General features: G+C 52.7%; 3 protein-coding genes and 1 long non-coding RNA gene across 6 annotated transcripts; 2 read left to right on the forward strand and 2 right to left on the reverse strand.

Annotated features, from left to right (window-relative positions):
• Positions 1–868: 868 nt before the first annotated feature.
• Positions 869–5864, reverse strand: LOC144208703 (uncharacterized). The gene is made up of 4 exons (XR_013328907.1): positions 5427–5864; positions 5032–5195; positions 1414–1620; positions 869–1295 (listed from the first exon to the last, which is right to left on the reverse strand). It is a non-coding gene; the product is annotated as an uncharacterized LOC144208703 (long non-coding RNA).
• On the forward strand, positions 3603–5174 carry gh1 (growth hormone 1). The gene is made up of 6 exons (XM_077734688.1): positions 3603–3760; positions 4097–4233; positions 4316–4432; positions 4552–4695; positions 4784–4930; positions 5020–5174. The coding sequence occupies exons 1-6, from the start codon at positions 3751–3753 to the stop codon at positions 5080–5082; spliced, it is 618 nt and encodes a 205-aa protein (XP_077590814.1). The 5' UTR covers positions 3603–3750; the 3' UTR covers positions 5083–5174.
• A 1-nt stretch (position 5865) lies between the features above and the next one.
• Positions 5866–15017, forward strand: LOC144208698 (uncharacterized). 3 transcript variants are annotated; one of them, XM_077734684.1, is made up of 20 exons: positions 5867–6710; positions 7373–7450; positions 7560–7625; positions 7933–8084; positions 8152–8236; positions 8303–8411; positions 8673–8826; positions 8919–8988; positions 9618–9674; positions 9778–9846; positions 9915–10004; positions 10072–10175; positions 10650–11109; positions 12115–12216; positions 12313–13719; positions 13905–14052; positions 14143–14260; positions 14337–14496; positions 14637–14726; positions 14797–15017. In XM_077734684.1, exons 1-20 carry the CDS (start codon positions 6606–6608, stop codon positions 14893–14895), a joined length of 3723 nt encoding a protein of 1240 aa, XP_077590810.1. In that variant the 5' UTR covers positions 5867–6605; the 3' UTR covers positions 14896–15017. The 3 variants fall into 3 exon arrangements, with proteins under 3 accessions (XP_077590808.1, XP_077590810.1, XP_077590809.1); XM_077734682.1 differs by having other exon boundaries at positions 5866–6710; positions 14143–14496; XM_077734683.1 differs by having other exon boundaries at positions 8706–8826; positions 14143–14496.
• A 61-nt stretch (positions 15018–15078) lies between these two features.
• Positions 15079–20247, reverse strand: stard3 (StAR related lipid transfer domain containing 3). Its single transcript, XM_077734686.1, has 15 exons — positions 20086–20247; positions 18788–19024; positions 18595–18672; positions 18435–18512; positions 18294–18347; positions 17649–17766; positions 17464–17565; positions 17337–17392; positions 17158–17250; positions 17002–17064; positions 16796–16891; positions 16600–16679; positions 16377–16481; positions 16173–16266; positions 15079–16051 (listed from the first exon to the last, which is right to left on the reverse strand). The coding sequence occupies exons 2-15, from the start codon at positions 19007–19009 to the stop codon at positions 15920–15922; spliced, it is 1371 nt and encodes a 456-aa protein (XP_077590812.1). The 5' UTR covers positions 19010–19024; positions 20086–20247; the 3' UTR covers positions 15079–15919.
• Between the last annotated feature and the right edge of the window lie 170 nt (positions 20248–20417).

Below are 20417 nucleotides of genomic sequence, written 5' to 3' on the forward strand. Positions count from 1 at the left end.
GTTATTATGATAGAATGTACTCACGTTCTCTTACGGACGAACACAGTCCAAATAAGTCCACAAACATTTGCAGCTCGCTTACTTGTACTGCTTGCGAGTCACATGGCGAAAAAAAGGAAGTGACGTCATTGCGCCCGCCTTCAAATGCGGGAACTATTTCGTTTCTCGCGAGATTTTATACAGGCTAACAGTTGTACTCCGTAGGGGCTATAACATTTAACGTGCAAGTAGTATCACAAAATTGCCCCTCGTAAACAAGTATAATTACAATGATTAGCGAAAACATTTAGTGAGTTTAATTTTATCTCTTTAGTCTCGACCTCCGAACATTTTGGTTGCTTGTTTATAAATTGAAGAGTTTAAAGATTGAGTGGAATGTAACACACATATATATATATTTTTATATATATATATATATATAAATATAATATTTATTTATTTATTTATTTTAAGAATTACATTAGTATACATTTAGCACTTCCATACCTGTCAACCTCGAACCATTTGTGATCTTACCAAATTTTGTTTTCGCCCTTACATATATGTATAAATACATGGAAAATCTTACCACTTTACTTTTTTGTAAAAAATCACGAACAACAAAATGAAAGTAAACATAAACAAGGGAACAGGAAACGGAAATCACATGGTGAAAGTGTTACAAAACGAAATGTTTATCATGATCTTTTTTTTTTAGCCAATCAGAGGCGCCGGTACATATATCACTTGGCAGACATGCGTTTCCGGGAACGATTCTCAAAATCACCGTTTAGCGTACCATTTTCATGTGTACAGCGTACCAATATAAAAATGGGCTTTCAGTTGTACCAATTACGGCGAGAACGTACCAGTTGACAGGTATGCACTTCATTTAAAATGTCCAAACCTTGCTTCCGGAACTGGAATGATTATATGACTTGCCATTTTTTATTCTCCCCGTCATCCAAACATTGTATTTTGATTCACTGGCTATTAGACGATTTTCTTTTTTTTTAACAAGGGGGAATAGCTGATTCTACTGTTATTATTAAGTTTTTACCTTAGTTGAAATATTGTGTTTTTGCAAATTATGAAAAAGTACAGCACAACGAAAGTAATCTTTATGAGTACGTATTTGTCTTAGACCTCCCTCGCCAAAGGTCACATGTTTCAAAGTAGAAGGCCCAATCATCGGCCCGTCCTATATTCCGGGAATTGTTATCCCTGGGGTCCTGTCAGAAACTCTCCTTTGTTAAAGTCCAGCTCTCCGACATCGATTTCTTCAAACTAACAGGAACACGGGACAGTGACTTTTTCTGATGACACAAAGATGATTTGATATTAATTGCAGGTAACAGGTTCTGGACATGGTGTTGTGGCGCGCGCGCACACACACACACACACACACACACACACACACACACACACACACACCTGCGTTGATGAAAGGCGTGAGCGTCACTCTGGCCTTGGCCGTCCAGTTTCCGTCGCTGGACGCAAAGATGACAAGGACGGGACGGCCTGCTCCGAGGTGGCCTTCTTGGTGTTGTGGCTAGCCGTTTTGATCCAGTCCGCCGCACAGTTAGTTCCCGCGAGGTTAGCGCTCCACGGCTCCCGACATCAAAGTCACTGCTCTACATCCTATAGGTGTAAAATAAATTCTAACGCTTCGTTTCAATACGATTCAACTCGAATAATATAGCACGTTGAGCAGTTTTGTGTCATGTCAACAAAAGCCAATGCCTTTGAAACAAAACTATTTTTGGTTCACAAAACATAAAAGCACCATGACAGTAAATCTGGTGATATGTATTTTTTCGAAATTAATTACGTCAATATTGTAATATTACACAAAATGTAGTTTTGTGCTCGGATACACTTGACATCGGCCAAAGTTCAACCCTGAATCCAAATAACTTCCGGTTGACTGTGCATAAAAAATAAGATACATTTCTTGGACATGTCTCCATTCTCGACGACTCTCTTTCTGTATCATTTGTTTAATCAGGGCAAGATTGCGTGACATTCAAATCCTCTATGAAAAAGATGCAGCGGGGCGGTGACACCGATGAAGGCTGTCACACAGATTGAAGGCTGTGACACGGACAAAAGCTATGGGTTCATCATATCGCCTCCGCCATCCCTGGGGCGCCTGGTCTCTCCGATTGTGCATTCCTCGGAGAAAGAAAGGAGCTGTCCTGCCTCTTTTTTTGTGGCTTCTCCTGGACGCGTCAGTGATTTAGCCTTCCTGTGAAAAAGACACAGCTCTTCTGGAAGTTAATGTTGGTTATTTGACTTTTTGAAATGTCAAATGTTACTTCCCTTCAGTTTAATGATTAAAAAGTCTTTGTGTACATGTCACCAAATCATTTTATTGATCTTGTCTCTCTTTAACAAGGGGGAATAGCTGATTCTACTGTTATTATTAAGTTTTTACCTTGGTTGAAATATTGTGGTTTTGCAAATTATGAAAAAGTACAGCACAATGAAAGTAATCTTTATGAGTACGTACTTGAGTATTTGAGTACGTGTTCAAAACATTCCTGGCAAAGAACCAGTATAACAGATGTCCAGACGCCATCACACCCTATTAAAAATATTCAATAAAAATAATAAAACAATGATATAGTACTTTCACAGTTAACCTGCACAGTGCTTAAGAAAATAATTCATCATGTTTTAGATATACTTGAAAGACTTTTGAATTTCATGTCATAGCTTTCAATTTTATGTTATTTCATGGGAATTTTGAACTAAACTCCACTAAACCTAACCAAGAGACTCTACAGTCATTAGAGCCCCAAAACAATAATACACAAATTTCAGAATCTAGTCATTATTTTGACGTAAAACGGTCAAACCACACATAAAATTAGAGCGCAAACACGAATGACCACAGCCCCACCGTTTGTTTCCTCCACACAACGATCCAATAGTATTGGGCTGAATATAAGGCGGTGTTTTTTGCATTGACACAAGCGTGGAAAAAGTGGGGGTCGGCTTACATTCCGGGTCTAGACATTTTAACCATTCACAATGCTAAATGGTGCCACATATCATTAAAGCAAATGCTGAACACCTTGATGGTTAATGCAGTTATAGCTATTTTCTATCACATTTGGCTGCCTTTAGAATGGAGTTCTGACATTATGGGGGCGATTAAAATGCATGCGCAATCACGGTATCAGCTGTCGGACCGACAGGAATATTAAAAGGCTTTGAAGGTCAGCACCATGACTCCATCGGCACAAACAAACGGGCACAACAAGAGACTTTGCGCGCGGAAGCCGGGCGAGTCGGCGATGAGAGACGACCGCGGATGAAAAGCCATGGCGTGTTTACCGGCGAACGAACGAGGGACGTGGACGGCGGACCGACGGTGACGTCCCGTCTTGTCTGGTCTCAAATGCGATGAGGCCAAGGGTACTGGGACAACAACTCTTTGTTGCCCTTTTCAGGTGTCACTGATTGATATTCATAAACGCGAATGTGTCAACATCCCAAAACACTGAATGATTCGCCTCGGCTAACGGATTTAAGCACAAAATTGTGGTTCTCGCGGGTATTTGACATTTTTCTTCCCAAACACTCAATAGTCGAATTTCTACAAAGTACACCGTCTAAATAAACGCGGAATTGGAATGGGAAATGAAAGGCTGTGACAGTGTGGCTTCACAGCGCCCGTGCATTTTTTTCCGGCTCATACATGTAAACTGGATTTTGACGCTATAAGAAGGACGAACACGGCATAGAGTCAAAGGAGGGGTAGCAATGGACAAAGGTAGGAGATCTCGGCCGGCGGCAATTCCCACTTGCGGCGCCATTCCTTACATTGGCTTTTCTTCTTGTCGCTTTGGCCAAAAGTCAAAATGGGCATCATCAGAGTTTCTTTGCAAAACGCAACCTACGGCGGAGCAATTGCTTCACCACGTTGGCATCGCTTGACGACGCCAATGTGGGCAATTGCTCCCTCCACGTTGGCATCGCTTGACGAAGCCAATGTGGGCAATTGCTCCACCACGTTGGCATCGCTTGACGACGCCAATGTGGGCAATTGCTCCCTCCACGTTGGCATCGCTCGACGCCAATTCCGTCCTCGCTCTTCCGTCTCTTGCAGTGGTTCTCTTCCTGTCACTGGCTACGCTGTCCGCCGTGCGTTGTCAGCTGGTCCCGGACAGCCAGCGAGTGTTTGCCATCGCCGTGAGTCGGGTGCAGCACCTCCACCTCCTGGCCCAGAGGCTATTTGCCGATTTTGTGAGTGTGGCTGCGCCGACTGCCTTTTCAAATGTTTAGCGTTTTTTTTTTTTTTTCCTGCTGATTTGCGCCTTCTCCCTAGGAGGCTTCTCTGCAGATGGAGGATCAGCGCCAGCTCAACAAAATCTTCCTTCGAGATTTCTGCAAGTCCGATTACATCGTCAGCCCCCTGGACAAGCAAGACACGCAACGGAGCTCGGTCGGTCGACGGGCCCCCCCGACTCATTTCTTGCCATTCAAAGTTGAAGCCGGCCGGGGGCGCCACTCCTCGCTGCTCTTGATGTTTGGTCTCTTGGGTTTGTTTTGGGGTGGTTTCAGGTCATAAGGCTGTTGTCCATTTCGTACCAGTTGGTGGAATGTTGGGAATTCCCCAGCCGTTCCCTCTCTGGGGGCTCGGCCCCCAGAAATCAAGTTTCCTCTAAACTTGCCGAACTCAAGATGGGAATTCTCCTGCTGATCAAGGTGAAAACGTAGACGCACATGCACGCAAACGATGAACGGTAAGTGGGGCGAGCCGTTAAGGGCGTCCCCGAACGAGTTGTTCCTTCAGGCCAATCAGGACGAAGCCGAGATGTCGATGGACAGCTCAGCCCTCCAACTGGCGCTCTACGGGAACTACTATCAAAGTGCCACGGACGACGAGTCCTTGGGAGGAATGTACGAACTGCTGGCGTGTTTCAAGAAGGACATGCACAAGGTCAGCGTCTTATGGCCACGCATTACGTGTAGCTAGCCCTCGCATGATTATTGACACGTGTGTGTGTGTGTGTGCGTGTACGTGCGCAGGTGGAAACTTACCTGACGGTGGCCAAGTGCCGGCTGTCACCCGAGGCCAACTGTACCCTCTAAAGCAGCGGTGGCAGTGGCTCGCTCGCTCACTCACTCGCTCGTCGTCCTCAATTGTCAAAAATGGGATGAAATAAAAATGTTGACATTCAGCATTTCCACTGTCTTGGGGGAACCTTCAAAAACAAAGTTCTATTTAGGTTGAAAGAATGCATCACAAAGATCATCGTTTGGAATGAATACTCTTACTACTTGTGTCAGAAATAGGTAACCATTGCTGACCGCTTCCCACCACACATCCACTCTGTCGTGCAGATTATCCGTGCGTTTCAGTCATAACCCGAAATGAAAGTTCGTGCTTGCCCCAAACAAAAATGACACCGGCTAACAGTCTCATTAATATTTACCTGTTTTTCTTCACCTGTGAGCCAGGGATACCGCGCCGTAGTTAGTGGACGGAAAGTGGAGTACAAATCATTTTCCTTTTCCCGTTGGTGGCAGGAAAGCTAGCTTCGGAGCTTTGTTGAGCTTCTCTTCCTTGAAAAAATCCGTCCTATATTTGGCTTCGACAGCCAAACTAAATCCAATTTCTTCTCCTCCTTCAGCCATTGTGGATTGACAAAGGCGCGATATAATCAAGACAACAACACATATACATGCGCTTGTGCTATCACGGGCTCGTGCGTGCGCGCTCGCTCGCTCTCTCTCTCTCTCTCTTTCTTTCTCTCGTGTTCTCTCTCACTCTCGCGTTCTCTCCCCGTCCAATCACGGGATGTCGAAAATGTGACGTCGTCGACGTACGCCCGCCCACTCGAATTCCCTCGGTGTCACCGATTCGAATTGCGATGGCTAAAGCGACTCTTGTCTGTCTGAACGACGCTTGTTGTAAGGGACGGTACTCGCACTACTGTTGATGAAGGGCTCCGGGCAGATTTCTGAACCTGGCAACAAATCTTGGCTCAAATGTGATTGGTCAAATGCTGAAATACTAAAACACAACCTGGAAGCAGCACAAACGCGGGAACTCAATGAAAGGAAGCTGTCAGAAAGATCATTTGGAATTATTTAATCATTATTCATCGACCTAACATAATTATATCATTAGTCTAAGATTCATATTATTTTTAGGCCAGCAGATAATGTGTCGCAGGCCCTGGACAGCCTACAACTGTCATCATTCATCACTGATTTTCAATCATGTAAAATTTGAGACGCCAGACGTGGTTTTAGTCGATGATGGAGCAGAGCTAGAGGCCACTCCAATCAAATCGAGAAGCGTACATTTGTTTGCCAGGGTTTCAAAACTGCAGCTGTTCCCCCCTCCCCCACCAACGCCGTTTATCATAGAAACGTCAAATATTTGCATACGAAACGAAGGTCTCGAAAGCGGGGTTAACCCTGAGGACTTTCGTTTCTAGGCTCCCTGCCGACGTGCAGTGACGCCGTGCTCGTGACGCCGTGCTCGTGACGTCACACTCTCGCCCCGTGCGAGGGAAAGACGAGCGAAGCGCAAAAAAAAAAAAAAAGCAAGAGGAGCGACAAGGACGAAAGTCACCGAGCACAATTTTGGCCGAATTTTCCCAAAGATGGCGTGCAAGGCGTTTCAGGCCAATATTTTCAACAAAAGTAAATGTCAAAACTGCTTCAAGTCCCGGGAAGTGCACGTGCCCACGCACCCACGAATGGAGAATGTAAGTACAAAGCGCAAAGTTGAATTTTCAAACGGCTAAATAATTTGCAACTGTGGTGAGCTATTGCTTATGATCTCCTGTCTTTGAAATGCTACAAAGTTGGGCTGTACTCCCTCCTGAAGTTGGCTCCAAGATCTTCATGCTATGATAAAAACACTGCAACATTTCAAACCGCAATACAAACAGAGCCATCGTATCGTTTTTGTTGTTGTTGTTTTCATCTATTTGGGGGGTGGGGGGAGGGGGGATTTGGGTGAGGACTCGACAAACACACTGTGCTCCATACCTATTTACTGCGTCCAAAACGTTCTATCATCAATGTATTTGTTGAAGAAGATGGAATCTTTTGCTGTAGCCTGTAATTACAAGGTGAGTGCAATCACAAAATTGGCTTGCAATATTAAGGGTGCCAGATTGAAGAGTTGAAATATTTCACATTTTTCGGAGTCCAATTCGTGTCATTGGTAGACATTTTTAATATAGATTTTTGTTAATACGTTGCCTTTGCACTTTGTGCTCGATGCTTTTCTATTTTTCAAGTCAAGTAGGTACAGTGAAGGCTTTCAAACGTGGACTGTACGAGGGCACTGCTGAAGATGTGAAACGCGACATTATTAAAATGTCAACCTGCTGACGTGTGCCCATGACTGATTTGTACACAGGCCAAGGCGCTGTACGCTGGCTGGCTGTGTTTGGCGCCCGAAGGCACAGACTTTGAGCAGACCCCAGCCAGATCCAGGGTAAGGGGCGGCGCGGCGGCAGCGACGACGGTGGCGGCGGCGGCGGCGGGCGAGAAAGAGAGAGCGCCTTACCTGCCTGATGATGTTTTGTCCGTCTCCCTTCCCGCAGAAGTGGCAACGTCGCTTCTTTGTTTTGTACGAGCACGGTGTGGTGACCTTCGCATTGGACGATCTGGTGAGGGGCTCCAGATGTTACTTTGAGATTAGCAAATTGTCCCGTCGCCTCCTCCCCATTAACACCTTGTACCATCCTTGTAGCCTCCGTTGTGCCGTCGAGTTGACTCTTCAAAATGTCTCCTTTTTCTGATAGATGTAAATCAATGGCTTGTGTCTTTAAAGAGCCAACGTTGAAAAAAAATGGCCCAAAGAAACATTTCCTGACTTTAACCAGCGAGTCGTTGGCAATAGCCACTCTCCTGTCAAATGTCAATACGGAGAGGAATTCACCAGCGGAGCTACAATATCTTTTTTTCTTCTTCTAGCCGTGCACTTTGCCTCAGGGCACGCTGGACATGAACGCGTGCACGGCCATCTTGGATGCGGAAGCGCGGACCGGCCAGAAGAACACATTGTGCATCATCACGACACTGCGGGAAGTCTACGTGCGGGCCGACAGCAAGGACACCATCAACGGGTACCCTTGTCCAAACACGTCTACGGCTCCCCCCTTCGTTTGACTGACCCTAACCCTCTCCTCGCAGGTGGGGTGATCAGCTGGTGGTCTTTGTGCAGGCCAATGCCGGCACCCTCAAGAAGAAACGCAAAGTGGACGCCGCCAGCATGCAGGTACGCGCCGAGCCCATACTGTCTTTGCCTCAAAACATCGGCGTCCTTTTTCCTCTACACATGCAGGTACCTTCTCCCGGCAACATGGCCGCCCCAGCCTCTCAAGGAGAGGCTGGCGGCGAAGAGTTGCGACTCCGGGAGATCCGCATGAGCCTCGGAGTCACCTGCGTGTCAGGTGGAGTCCAATTGTTGACCGTCTCCAATGGCTTTCTACCATTGCCTATATGTTTGTTTTGGCCGGGACAAAAACGTTTCCCGACCAAATAGTAGTAGTGGCGCTGAAAAGTGGTGACAAGTCAGCAGTCCTAGCTATCGAATGAAAGGGATTGAGTTATGCAGTAGAGAAGCTAACGTATTAAGGATATTGTGCAGGCAGGCAGGCAGGCATGCAGGCAGGCACAAACAGCCCAGACTCTTTCCTCACAATTTCAAACAGAACCGCCAAAGTTGCCCTACATTCTCTGCGCAGACCGCAACGCATGGGACATCGGCGACGCCCGCAGACCTTTCGATCCGTGCCGGGAGCCCAACGAGCAAGAGAGCCCTTCTGCTAAAACGCGGGCGCACGGCACGGACGCTCAGCCCGTGGGGTGGGTGAGCGTTAAGACCGCTGGGTGCCAAACCACCCGCCATCCGTCCATCTAACCTTAACTCTAACCCCAGCCCGTTCTACGTTTTGCAGCCGCGACGCCACGGACCGCCGCCTGAGGACGTACGGGGATGGCGGTGACTCAGAGCCCGCCAAGAGAGAGGTAAAGGCGGTGGGCTGGAAGGACCCGATCAATCTGTTGCGGGAGGGAGAACTTGGGAGAGGGTACGCCTCCAGCTGAGCGCCTTTTGATGCGACCGGTCTGACTGTTGCGCTTGTGAAGAAAATCTAGCGGCACAGAAGAGAGTGCAAGTTTGAAAAAAGAAAAAAACAGAACAAACAAGAAAAATAGGGGAACAAGACCATTGATTGAATATGCTATACGCTGGCCAGAGAAGATAAGGACAACTATGTTGAGCAAGGGGACACCCCCTGAGGGAGGGAGTAGAGAGCTAGTAGAGGACTAGTAGAGGGCTAGTAGAGGGCTAGTAGAGGGCTAGTAGAGGGCTAGTAGAGGGCTAGGAGAGGGCTAGGAGAGGGCTAGGAGAGGGCTAGGAGAGGGCTAGTAGAGGGCTAGTAGAGGGCTAGTAGAGGGCTAGGAGAGGGCTAGTAGAGGGCTAGGAGAGGGCTAGGAGAGGGCTAGGAGAGGGCTAGGAGAGGGCTAGTAGAGGGCTGGTAGAAAGCTGGTAGAGAGCTGGTAGAGAGCTACTTACCCATTGGAGGAGGAAAGACAGCTTGACGCTTGACCCAATTGGCAGTCTTTTCATTCCGCATTTTTCTTTGTTTTTGCAGCCAGATTTGTCAGCGTGCAAAAAAGGTTGGCTGGTGAAGTTGGACGAGGACGCTCAGGTAGTGGCATCAACCTGGCTGCCCTCGCTTCCGTGGCCGCTTCATTTTCCGGGCAACGTTGTGCCGCCGCCGCCGCCTCAACTTTGTCCTTGTCTTCTCCTAGTGGAGAAAATACTGGTTTGTCTTATTTGCCGACCGCCTGGCGTTCTACAAGGACATCCTAGCCGAGGAGGTCCGCGAGCATCCTTCCGCATCGGTGGCCTCGGACGGCTTCCCTCAAACTCTTTCCCTTGCGTCCAGGCTTCGGAGCAGGAAGGCCACGTGGACTTGAGCGAGTCTTTCAAAGTATCGGAGCAGCAGGTGCACAAGAACTACGGCCTTCAGATCCACGTAAGGTGAAACGTCCTTTTGCTTCCGCGGCCAGACCCGCCTCCAAGTTTCCGCCGGCGTCTTCCAGACTCCCAGAGGCGTGTGCACGCTGTCGGCCATGACGGTGGGAATACGGAGGAACTGGATCCAAGCTCTTTTGAAAAACAGGCGCGCGGCCCCCGACGTCAGCGGGTACGATCGTCTTCCGCAAATGCACTGAGATGGCATTTTGACAGTGGTCCATGCACCCTGCTTCTTCTCCCCGAGTTTTCTTCATAACAAGATGTCGAGTAGGCTCGTGCCATTTGACGCGTGTCCAAATCGCTCCGTGGTCAGCACCTCCGTAAAGGGTATATGGCGGGTATTTGCGTAGAACAGATTTTCCTTCTTTTGTCTGGCTTTGTGGGCGGCACGTTTGGGTGATTCAGTTTGAGAGTCGAACCTGACTTAAGAGCGGCGTTCAATCGAGCTTGAGGCGGTAGCGTCCGGCCGGCCAGCCAAGCGGCCCGTTGGATCCTTTGGATCCGATGCAAATCCACAGGTTTCTCTAATCGGGGAGCGGGAAACTCATTGAGATCCCAAACACTTCATTCTGTCAGATAATTTGAAGATAGCAAAGCGCAGTGCTAGTTGAAGGACATAACACGACGGCTGCTCTGCTTTCAGTTTATCGGGCTTGGCGGTTGGCGGCGGTGACCCGAAGCCCGAATCTCTGCCCAAAGAATGCACGACTCGGGACGGACTTCCCAAGCCTCGGGGCGTTCTGGAGCGGAAGCGGGAAGGCCGCTACAAGACTTTCGACTGGGCCGACTTTCGCCCGCCCGCCGTCTCGGGGGAGACGGCAGACGTGGCTCGCTCTCCCACCCCGCTGTCGCTGTCGCCGTCGCCGGCCCCGTGCGGCGAGCTGGAGAAGAAGAAGAGGAGGGAGGCCAGGAGGAGGCGCTTCGAGAGAATCCTGGGCCTGCCCCCCGGCCGAGAAGTGATGGGCGACGCGGCGGCCGCTGCCACTCTCAAGCACCAAATGGAGGCCTGCTGGAAGCAGGTGGAGAGGAAGAACTCCCTGAGGAGCGGCAAGATGCACCGCATCGACGACAAGGCGGAATCGGCGCACCACTGTGCCGAGGCGGTCAGTACCGGCACGGGGGCGTCGCACAGACGCCCGTACTCCAGACTGCGCCATTTGACCACCGACTCGCTGGGGAGCAAAATAACCAATTCCTAAAATTAACTCACACACGCGTCAACTAAGGTACTATGAAGACCCGAATAATAGTAGGCACTGGAATAATAGTAGGGAGTGGAAAATTCCAAATGAATTAATAATGGTAGGCACCGGAATAATAGTAGGCATTGGAAAATTCAAAAAATAATGATTAGTAGTAGTAGTAGTAGTACTATTATTCCGGTGCCAACTATTATTAATTCATTTGGAATTTTCCACTCCCTACTATTATTCGGGTCTCCATAGTAGTGGCTGACCAAGCAAATGATCAAACTCATATCATGGCAAAGAATCGATCAGCAAGGACAGCTCAGTCAACAACTGATTTGTCCATGAGCTGAGCCGGAGAAACAAAGGCGCTCGGCGAAGCCACCTTCTGCTAAATAACTCACTTGACAACTCGCTCACTCACAAAGCACTCACCAAGTCATTACGTGCCCGGATCAGTAGCTCACTTGCTAACTGACCTACTAACAAAGTGACTATCTTGTAGTTGCCAGTCACTCGGTAAATCGCTTTGAGGGTCTGACCTACCTTTTTGGTAGGTTGGTTGGCCAAACACAAAAGTCAATAATGGACTCCAAGCAGTTAGTTGTCTCGGGAACATTGTGGTCCGTTAGAAACCATGAATCTAAAGCATTCTGCTAACCCCTGCCGGGCCAACAACTGGCCACCCGCTAACTCACTGACAAATTAACAGCGCTCGACTCCCAAAGTCACAAACGAGCAAGTCGCCGGCCTCATAACGAACTCAGCTGCCGACTAATTGACTAGCCACGCCGAATCAGTCGGTCCCGCCGTCTCCCAAGTACAGGGGAAATGGCCGACGTCACGCCGGGAATAGCCAGCGGCCGCCCGTCCGCCGTCTCGGCTGTTCCCGTCTCAGACTTGCCCCTTTTGCCTTTGCAGCTGGAGGAACTGAAACGTCAGCTGGAATTGTCCGAGCGCAGCCGACGAGAACTGGAAGCTCGATTGAGGGTCTGGACTACCTGCGACGCCGCCGCCGCCACGGTAAGCCTCTGCATTCCTCTACATTCCTCTACATTCCGCTTCTGCTCCATCAAACCTGACTACGTCACATCTCCCCTTATCTGGCCTTGACTAAAGTTGCAAAGTTTGCAAAAATCCGGAGACCAGCTCCACCTTCCAGGAAACACCATCCTCGAGCGGCCCCGCCCAGACGAGACGGACGATCTGCTTACCGTCCGGCGCCAGAGCGCGGCTTCCCCCTCGTCGGACGACGACTGGGACTTGCGGCCGGTCGGTCCGCCCCCGAATGGAAGTCGGGACCGGGAAGAATTTGCGGGAGACTGCGGAGAGGTCCCGGGAACGGATGCGCCACCCCGTCCGGACTCCGAAGGCGACCGTGAGCCCGTCAGGGAAGCGCCCACGCCTGGCTTCCGGCAGAAGGGCAGTCCCGGCGAGGCCGACCACCAGGTCCCACGTCCGGAAGAAGAGCTTCCCGGACTGGCAGGGAGATTGGAGGTCCCGGAAGAAGAGCCTCCCGGACCGACGGGGAAGCCGGAGGTCCCGGAAAAAGAGCTTACCGGACAGGCGGAGAGGCTGGAGGTCCCGGAAGAAGAGCTTTCCGGACAGGCGGAGTGGCTGGACGTCCCGGGAGTGCAGCGCGGGCCGGGGGAGGACGAGCGCTCTCTGCTCCGGTGCTTCCGAGCCACCGAGGCCAAAGTGGCCCAGATGGAGGGGAAGCTGCGCGCTTTGGAGCTGAGCTGCGAGCGGCTGCAAGTGGAGAATGGCGCCCCCAAGGAACAAAATGCCCCGTGCGGCCGGGCCCTCGGCTCCGCCGCCGCGGATCAAAGCGCACGCCGCCTGCTGGAGTGGAGCGAGCTCAAGTGGAAGGTTGTGGACAGGTTCCTGGAGGTTGTGGACAGACTGGACGCAGGAAAGACCAAGACGGGCCACCGGGAGGAGGCTCCGGGCCAGCCGAAGCCGGAGGAGCTTTGGAGCGTGCTCTTGGACGGCGCCGCCGCTTCCCGTCCGCCAGGACGAGACGGAGCGCTCCCGGACACCGTCGCGGGAAATAGAGCGGCCACGTGCAGTGGCGACACACTAGGCGAAGACGGGAGCCCCCCCGGCTTAGCGGGGAGATGGCTCCCGGAGATTCTGGGAAGGGTCCCGCGGACACGGGACTACCCGGAGAGCGGCGGCGAGCTGGAACCGTTGAGGAAGATGGCCCAGAGCATCACATCCTGGACCGACACCACGTCCTCCGGCGCTCGGGAGAAGGCGGGAATGACGGCGGACCGTTTGCGAGCCACCTTCATTTTCTCCACCGAGACGGGCTTCTGCTGTCACGTGACCGGCAGATGTGACCGCTTGCTGGAAGAAAACGCCCGACTACGCCGCAGGCTCTCCCGCCAGGAGGGGCGCGTGGCTAGCCCGTGCGGGCGGGAAGACGCCGGAGAAGCCTCTACGATGACGGGCCGCGTGCGGGACCTGGAGGGGCGGCTGGCCTCCGATCAGATCCGACACCAGCGGGAGTTGCAAAAGATCAAGGTGAGGGAAGGCGCTCCGTCAGGCGCACTTTGTCGTGAAAAGTGGACTGCGGGCATAAGCGACGCGACGCCTCGGTCTCCGATTGGCTCCTTGGGCCCGCCCGGGGCTAAATGTCGGATTTGGCGTCTGGGTCAGGGGTGAGATGCCTTGTCGGCCAACCGTGACAAATGCCGGCGCTTTTTCAGGCCGAGTGCGAGCGCGGCCTGGCCACCATGGAGGATTGTCACGTGGCGGCGGTGGAGGAGCTGCAGCGGCAACACCGGCGGGAAGTGGAGAGCCTCCTAGTCCAGAGGGACCGCATGCTGGAGGAGGAGGCCGTCTCCACGGCAACCGGTGAGCCGCCGCACCCATCCGAGGCCCACGGAGGCCAGCCGGGCCACCCACCTTTAAGATGCTCCGCGGCGGAATTCTCTCCTCCGTCAGCCATGGAAGCCGTCCAGCGCGCTCACCGCGTGGAACTGGACAGGGAAGTGCAGAGGAGATGCCGGAGCCTCAACGTGACGGGGAACGCCCTGATGGAGGAAGTCTACAGACAGCACAGGTACACGAGCCACCCGCCCGCCCGACAGCCGCCGCCCGCGAACCCGCCGCGGGCACGTAAGGCACGGACGTGTCAGCCAGGAGCTGGCGGCGTGTCAGCGGGAGGTGGAAGATCTGTCCTACGGCTTGACAATCAAGTGCGTGGAGATGACCCGCGCCACTCAACGACTGGACGCCCAGAGGGAAATGTTGAGCCGGCGGCAGAAAGAGAACCGGGACCTGGCCGAGCAAAACCAGGTGGCTCAAATCCCGAGCGAGTTGGGACCCGACGCTTCGGTTTGGGCGGAGCTAATTCAATTGACTTAGCCCCGCCATTGTCATTACACGAGAACGGGGCGACTTTCCGGCTGACTTACCGTTCCGTCGTCTCCCGGTAGGAGCTGAGCGCTCAGCTGGCGGCCAGGATGGAGGGGCCCGGCGCACTCCCCGCGGACGGCGCCGCCGCCGCCGGTCTTCGCAAGATGCAGGTGAGCCCGTGCCGAGTCCACCACGCTTCCTTCTTTGCCACCAGTCTCAAATGCAGCCACGTGATTCCAGTTGCTGCTGCGCGTAAAGGAAAGCCAGCTCCAGAGCGCCAGGCGCCAGTCCGCCGCCTTGCGCCAGCGACTGCGAGAGGTTGAAAGTCGGCCGGGGTGACCGCTCAAAAGCTCCTCACCTCCAATGTCTTCTGCTCACGTGAATGTTCCAGCGCCCGGTGTGCGAGTGAAGAATGAAATCTTTATTTTCAAGTTCCACTCAAAATAAAGCCCCAAAAACGACCATTTTGTGGTGGTGCCAATATCAGGTAAATAAGAAAAACATTTGGACAGTGGCACAAAATGCACGGACGAATGGAAGGGATATTTAATAAAATGTTGATCAAATCATGAGAAACCAAGGCAAACGGCGCTTAAACCACTCACACGTACGCCTAGAAGTGTGTGTTTCTAAGCAAAGTGTGTGTGTCCATTTAAATCAGTCATGGAGGATCTGTTCTTAAAAGCAAAGTCGATTATGAAATGTCGTTGAAAGATTCATTCGATAAATACACGTGCGCTTATCTGTACAAATGTGTGCAAGTCCAAGTGGTGTGTGGAAGTGTACAAGTGGCCATTACGTGCACATTTGCCTTGTGCCTGCGTACAGGTTGCCCACTAAATGAGGACAACTTGTCGTTGCGTCCATGGCAACGTCCAGAGTGCGTGGCAACAAGGACAGACGGCGGCATTTTTTAATCCTCTTGATGATTTTGACACTCGGGTGGATCTTTTCTGTCTTTGACACAGCGCATGCGCTTTCACAAGGACACAATGCTTTGCGCAGATTGGGTCGAGGGCACCCAAAAGATGACTGCATCGTTCCTTTTTTTCTTTTACACTCACGTGGGACGCCGGCAAAAGAACAAGTTTGCCGTCTTTGGGTGGACAGCTGGCGTTACCGTCATATTGCGGCTCGGTTGGGCCGACCGCTTTGTATCCCGCCGATGGCCGTAACAAGTTCCAGTTGGGATCAATTCCTCCGTTTCCGTGAACATCCCACGGGTCCAATGTAAGTCAAGGCAAGCGGCTCCATCCGTCATCTTGCCATCTTGCTCCCTCTCGCGAGCGAGCCGGTCGAGGCAGACGGCGGGGAGAGAGGGGAAGGCAAGGCTCGGGAAGGGGCGGAACCCCCCCGGGGCCTCCTAGGAGGCGTGCTGTTGGCGGGGGCCGCGCGCCACGGGCCGCAGCTCGGCCATGCGCGAACGCAGGTGGGACATGAACTCGAACATGGTGGCGGCCAGACTCTGTTGGATGAGATAGCGCGGTAGTCGACCCTGAGAAGAAAAAAAAAAAAAGAACACGGCAGTGAGCGATTGGGAGCCACGCCGTGCCCTTCGGGGATAGTTTGGCCGGCCGGCCCCGCCTTAGAAGCCGCCCCGAGTTGACCCTCCTCACCTTCAAGTCCGTGTTGAGGATCCAGATGAAGGTGCAGACGGACGGGTTGCTGCTGGACTTGAGGACCACAAAACCCCCCGGGCCGTTCTCTCCCCTGTTGTGGAACAAGTCGGAAGAGAGAGTAGTCAGTCGAGCACCAAAGGATTTGGAGGGAGGGACTACCACGCCAGAAGAGACGCGTGGATCCCTCGGCCTTCTCCCCACCTGACGTAACGTCCGCCGGGCACCTTGGCGTCGTGAAGGGCGGCCACGCCGGCCGACAGGTAGCGGTCTCCTTGGCGCTCCACCCTCCGGACGTTTACAAAGTCCCTGTGCCAAACAAAGGCCCACGCTAAATGGGGTGCCGGAGGAGGAGCGGCCAAGTCTAAGGCCAAGGGCTAAGGCCGAGACCAAGGGGAAGTCTAAGGCTAAGGCCAAGGCCAGTTACCGCGGGGACACAACTCCACCGGCCGCCCCGGCCGAGACGTCGTACGTCACCAGCGTGTTGTCGTCCACTCGCTGCAAGACCTGGAGGGTCGGGGAGGAGGGGGGTTACGTGGGGGAATACTCCACTATTTGAAATTAACAAGCACAGACTAACACCCGAGTCTGGGCAGACGGGAAGTCGGTGGGTCAAGGCTCACCTGGCAGGCCGACACGGTTCTGTTCCAGCGCACCATCTTCTCGGGCTGCAGGATGACCTCCTGGTACACCAGCTCCGCCGGACACTGCAGCCATGCCTCGGAAAGCACGAGACAAAGACGCATCACGTACGTTCGTGGGCCCAGATGTTATTTGGACGGAAAAGGGCGACGACGGCGGCCAGGGGGCGCGGGTGCTTTCCCCTCACCTTGAGGATGAAGGCCTTGCCGTGGAATGGAATCTCCAGGGTAAAGACGGCGTCGCCCGCGTCCTGATGCAAAAGTAGAAGCATGGGGAAAAGTTAGTAGAAGGGAAAGGACGCGTAACGGGAAGAGGAATTTTCGAGCGGGGGGCGACGACTCACGTTATTCTTTTCAAACTTCCAATTCTCTTCCTGGTCAAGAATCTGCTCCACCACGGTCATGGCCTCACGCCCCTGCCGCACCAGCTCCTTCTCCTGCGGCCGGCCGGCCAGACGGGGCAGGCGCACAGAGTCAAGAGAAAAGACCGCGGCCACGTACGGAAGATTGTCTCTCTCTTTACCCGAGCGGTGACGGCGCGCCGGCCCAGGCCCTCCTCGTCCGGATCTTCTTCGGACCCTGTGTGGAGCACACCAGCGGAGTGGCGGGCCCCGGATGGGAGGGAGAGAGGGCGCTCGGTCCGGCCTCACCTGCGACCGATTCGGGCGGCGAGTAGAACTGTCCGTCAGACACGGCGCGAGGATACGTGGAGGAGACGCGCTCGCAGGCCACGTTCACCGCCGCCAGGTAAGCTGAGGACACGGCCCAGAGGTCCGGACGTTTGCTTTGGCTTAGCCCGCCACCCCTTTGGGAAAGGACGGCCGCCGGCTCCCACCTCGCTCGTCGTCCGCCTCCTGCGTGAGCACCTTAAAGTCCAGGAACCAAGTCTCCAGCCAGGCCACCACAAAGGAGGTGATGGGCAACACGTACCCAAAGGCGTTCTGCGACAGAAGCTGGACAGACACAAGTCGAGGTGTCCATGGCGGCCGTGCCAAACGTTACGGCTACGTGTAGGCTAGGGTTAGTCATTGACGCGCGTGCTGAACCTTGTTTGGGGGGGGGGGGGGGTTTCAACCCCGCGGACCGTGGGCAAAAGGGCTACTTTTCGACTCCATTGAAAATGGCCTCACATATAAAAAAACAGTTGTCGTGAGGCCACTACATTTGGAGTGATGGCTAGCAAAACCAAGCCAGACAGACTTCCTCTTTCAGAAAAGTGACTGAAAGCAAACGTTTCAAGCAGAGTTGTGCATTTTCTTCCTAGACTTCCTGCTATAAATGTTCGTTTGCTTCTAATCACTTGACTTTTCCGCTAGGCGCTTTGAATTATGGCTCGCATCCGCTAGGACCTTCGGCAGGGCTAGCACGGGGGATTTTGGCCCCCCTTTGCACGAGTGAAAAGACGGGCGGGCGCCGTCCAAAGCCACGAGTCTGCCTAGCACTCCGCTCGGAAGAAAAAGGAGTAACGCTGGGTGCTCACGTTGGAAATGATGACCTTGACCACCAGGAAGACGCTGGTCACGAGGGTGGTGACCTGCAAAAAAAAGTGGGTGGGTGGGCTTCGAGAGGCGCCCGGGCGGACCACGCGGCCGGCGAGAGCGTCCCTTCCCAAAGCACTCACCGCGACCACCCACCAGTGCCTGAGTCGGAAGGCGGCGTAACCCGCCTGAAGGCACAGGAAGCGGAAGAGCGCCAGGAGCTGAGGCGGACGTTTTCACATGAACAAAAGAGCCAACGGGGGTTGGAGAGAGAGCGACTGGCCCTTTCCCGTGCTTACTTACAAAGATGTCAAAGAAGGAAGACTTAAAGTTGTAGTGGATGACCTCCTTTTCCAAGCTGTCCCTGATGGAGCTGGAGATCTGCACAGAGAGAGATAAAAAGGGTAACCCTGCGGCGAGGAGGAGGAGGAGGAGGAGGAGGAGGAGGAGGAGGGGGGAGACAAGAAGAAAGAAAGAAAATCTCTTTTACTCTCACGTTAAGCTCAATGATCCACAGCAGCGAGATGAAGAGCAGGTCAAAGGTGACGAAAAGGCAGAAGGTGCGCCGCACGTCCGAGATGCGTTTGTGGCGGGCCGCCGAGGGCGGCGGCAGCAGCAGGTACGGGGACGGCAGCGACAGCCCGGTAGAGTATGAGGCGTTGAGCGAGGCCATGGCGGGCAGGCTGGCCCCGAGCTCCCCGTACTCTGCGCCCGACATGTCTCCCCGCTTCACCTGAAATGAGCAAGTTCCATTGGCAACATCCACTCCGCTGTCCTTAACTCTTTGAGCGCCCGCCGTCCGGCTGGAAGAGGGCGTCCGAGCGGGACGGCCGAGCGGGACGGCCGTCTATGGCCGTCGGTGGCCCTCGTCAGCGTCCGAGCGGGACGACGCCGATGTGAGCTTAGGAAGCTTTCCTTCAATGGACTCTCGGAGGCGGCCCCGGCGCTTTTATAAGGCTGGCCGGCGGGCCTACTGCTTTTTCTTGCCCCCCACGACTAAAATAATGCCCGCAAAAGAATATGCGTCCAGCCTAGGCCAAAAGTCGTTTCAAGGTGGCTCTCGGCGCTCAATATGCCAAGAAGCCCGCGTCACCTCTCTGCCGTGGCAGCACTCAAGAACTTCTTGGCACGGGCCGCCGTGCTTTTGGGCTTCGCTGCCACCGGGCTTGACCACTTTTCCTGGCACCAAATTAAAATGGTCGGGAAAGTCGATAGTAGGATAGAATTTGTACTCGGAGCATTCCTAAAGCCATTTGGTGCAAACTTTTCAAATCAAACGCGTACTCGCCCGGATTTCCGGAGCATTTGTTTACTAGTACGAGAGTCCAAAGGGAACCCATTTGATTCGGAGTTTCATGTGTCCCTTTGAGGAAACAAACATGTTTGTGCCATTCGTCGTCGCTCTCAAGTTGACGTTGGAAATCCCCCCTCGTCACGGGTCGCTTTTTCCTCGCAAAACGAACGCACTCTCGACTGTCCAAATACAAGAGCGAGAGAGAGAGAGAAAGGGGGGAAGAGAGAGCCCGTCATTCCTCAAGCTGTCCAGATACAAGCGAGAGAAAGATAGAGCCCGTTACTGCTCAAGCATTTCTTAATGAGTCACGACTATGTGCTTTAGAAGCGTGTCGATAGCGGCTAGCAGCCGCTCCATTTAGCTTCCTTCACTTTCCTTACCTTGGCTAGTAAGCTAACTAGCTAGCTACCTTTGTGTGGAACGTACAGCGCGCGAAGCCTTATTCAAACCCCCCGCGTGCGTCTTCATTGAAAAGTACAGCATTTGACGGTGTAACTTACTGGTTTACAGCTTCATGGTGACAAGTTGTCCGAGCAGCTCGTGCGAGCTCACGAAGAGCAAAAGTGTTATGGAAGTACTACACTTCCCCTCATTTTGGTCGGCTGACGGTTAATCACGTGACCCCGACACGCCCCAAAGAACCCAAGAAAACGAAACAAGAAGTCATTAGGCCGTTTTGTCAAGATGCCTTTTAGTGGTGGTTATTTGGAACACAAACGGCTCACAGATTTCATATTGATTGTTTACAAATGCATTAATTATATATGTATATATACACAGGATGAAATGATAGGAAACTCGTCGATGGGAATTCTGTGTTGATGATGACTCA

The sequence above is a fragment of the Stigmatopora nigra genome, chromosome 15 (assembly GCF_051989575.1).
Source record: "Stigmatopora nigra isolate UIUO_SnigA chromosome 15, RoL_Snig_1.1, whole genome shotgun sequence".
NCBI lineage: Eukaryota > Metazoa > Chordata > Actinopteri > Syngnathiformes > Syngnathidae > Stigmatopora > Stigmatopora nigra.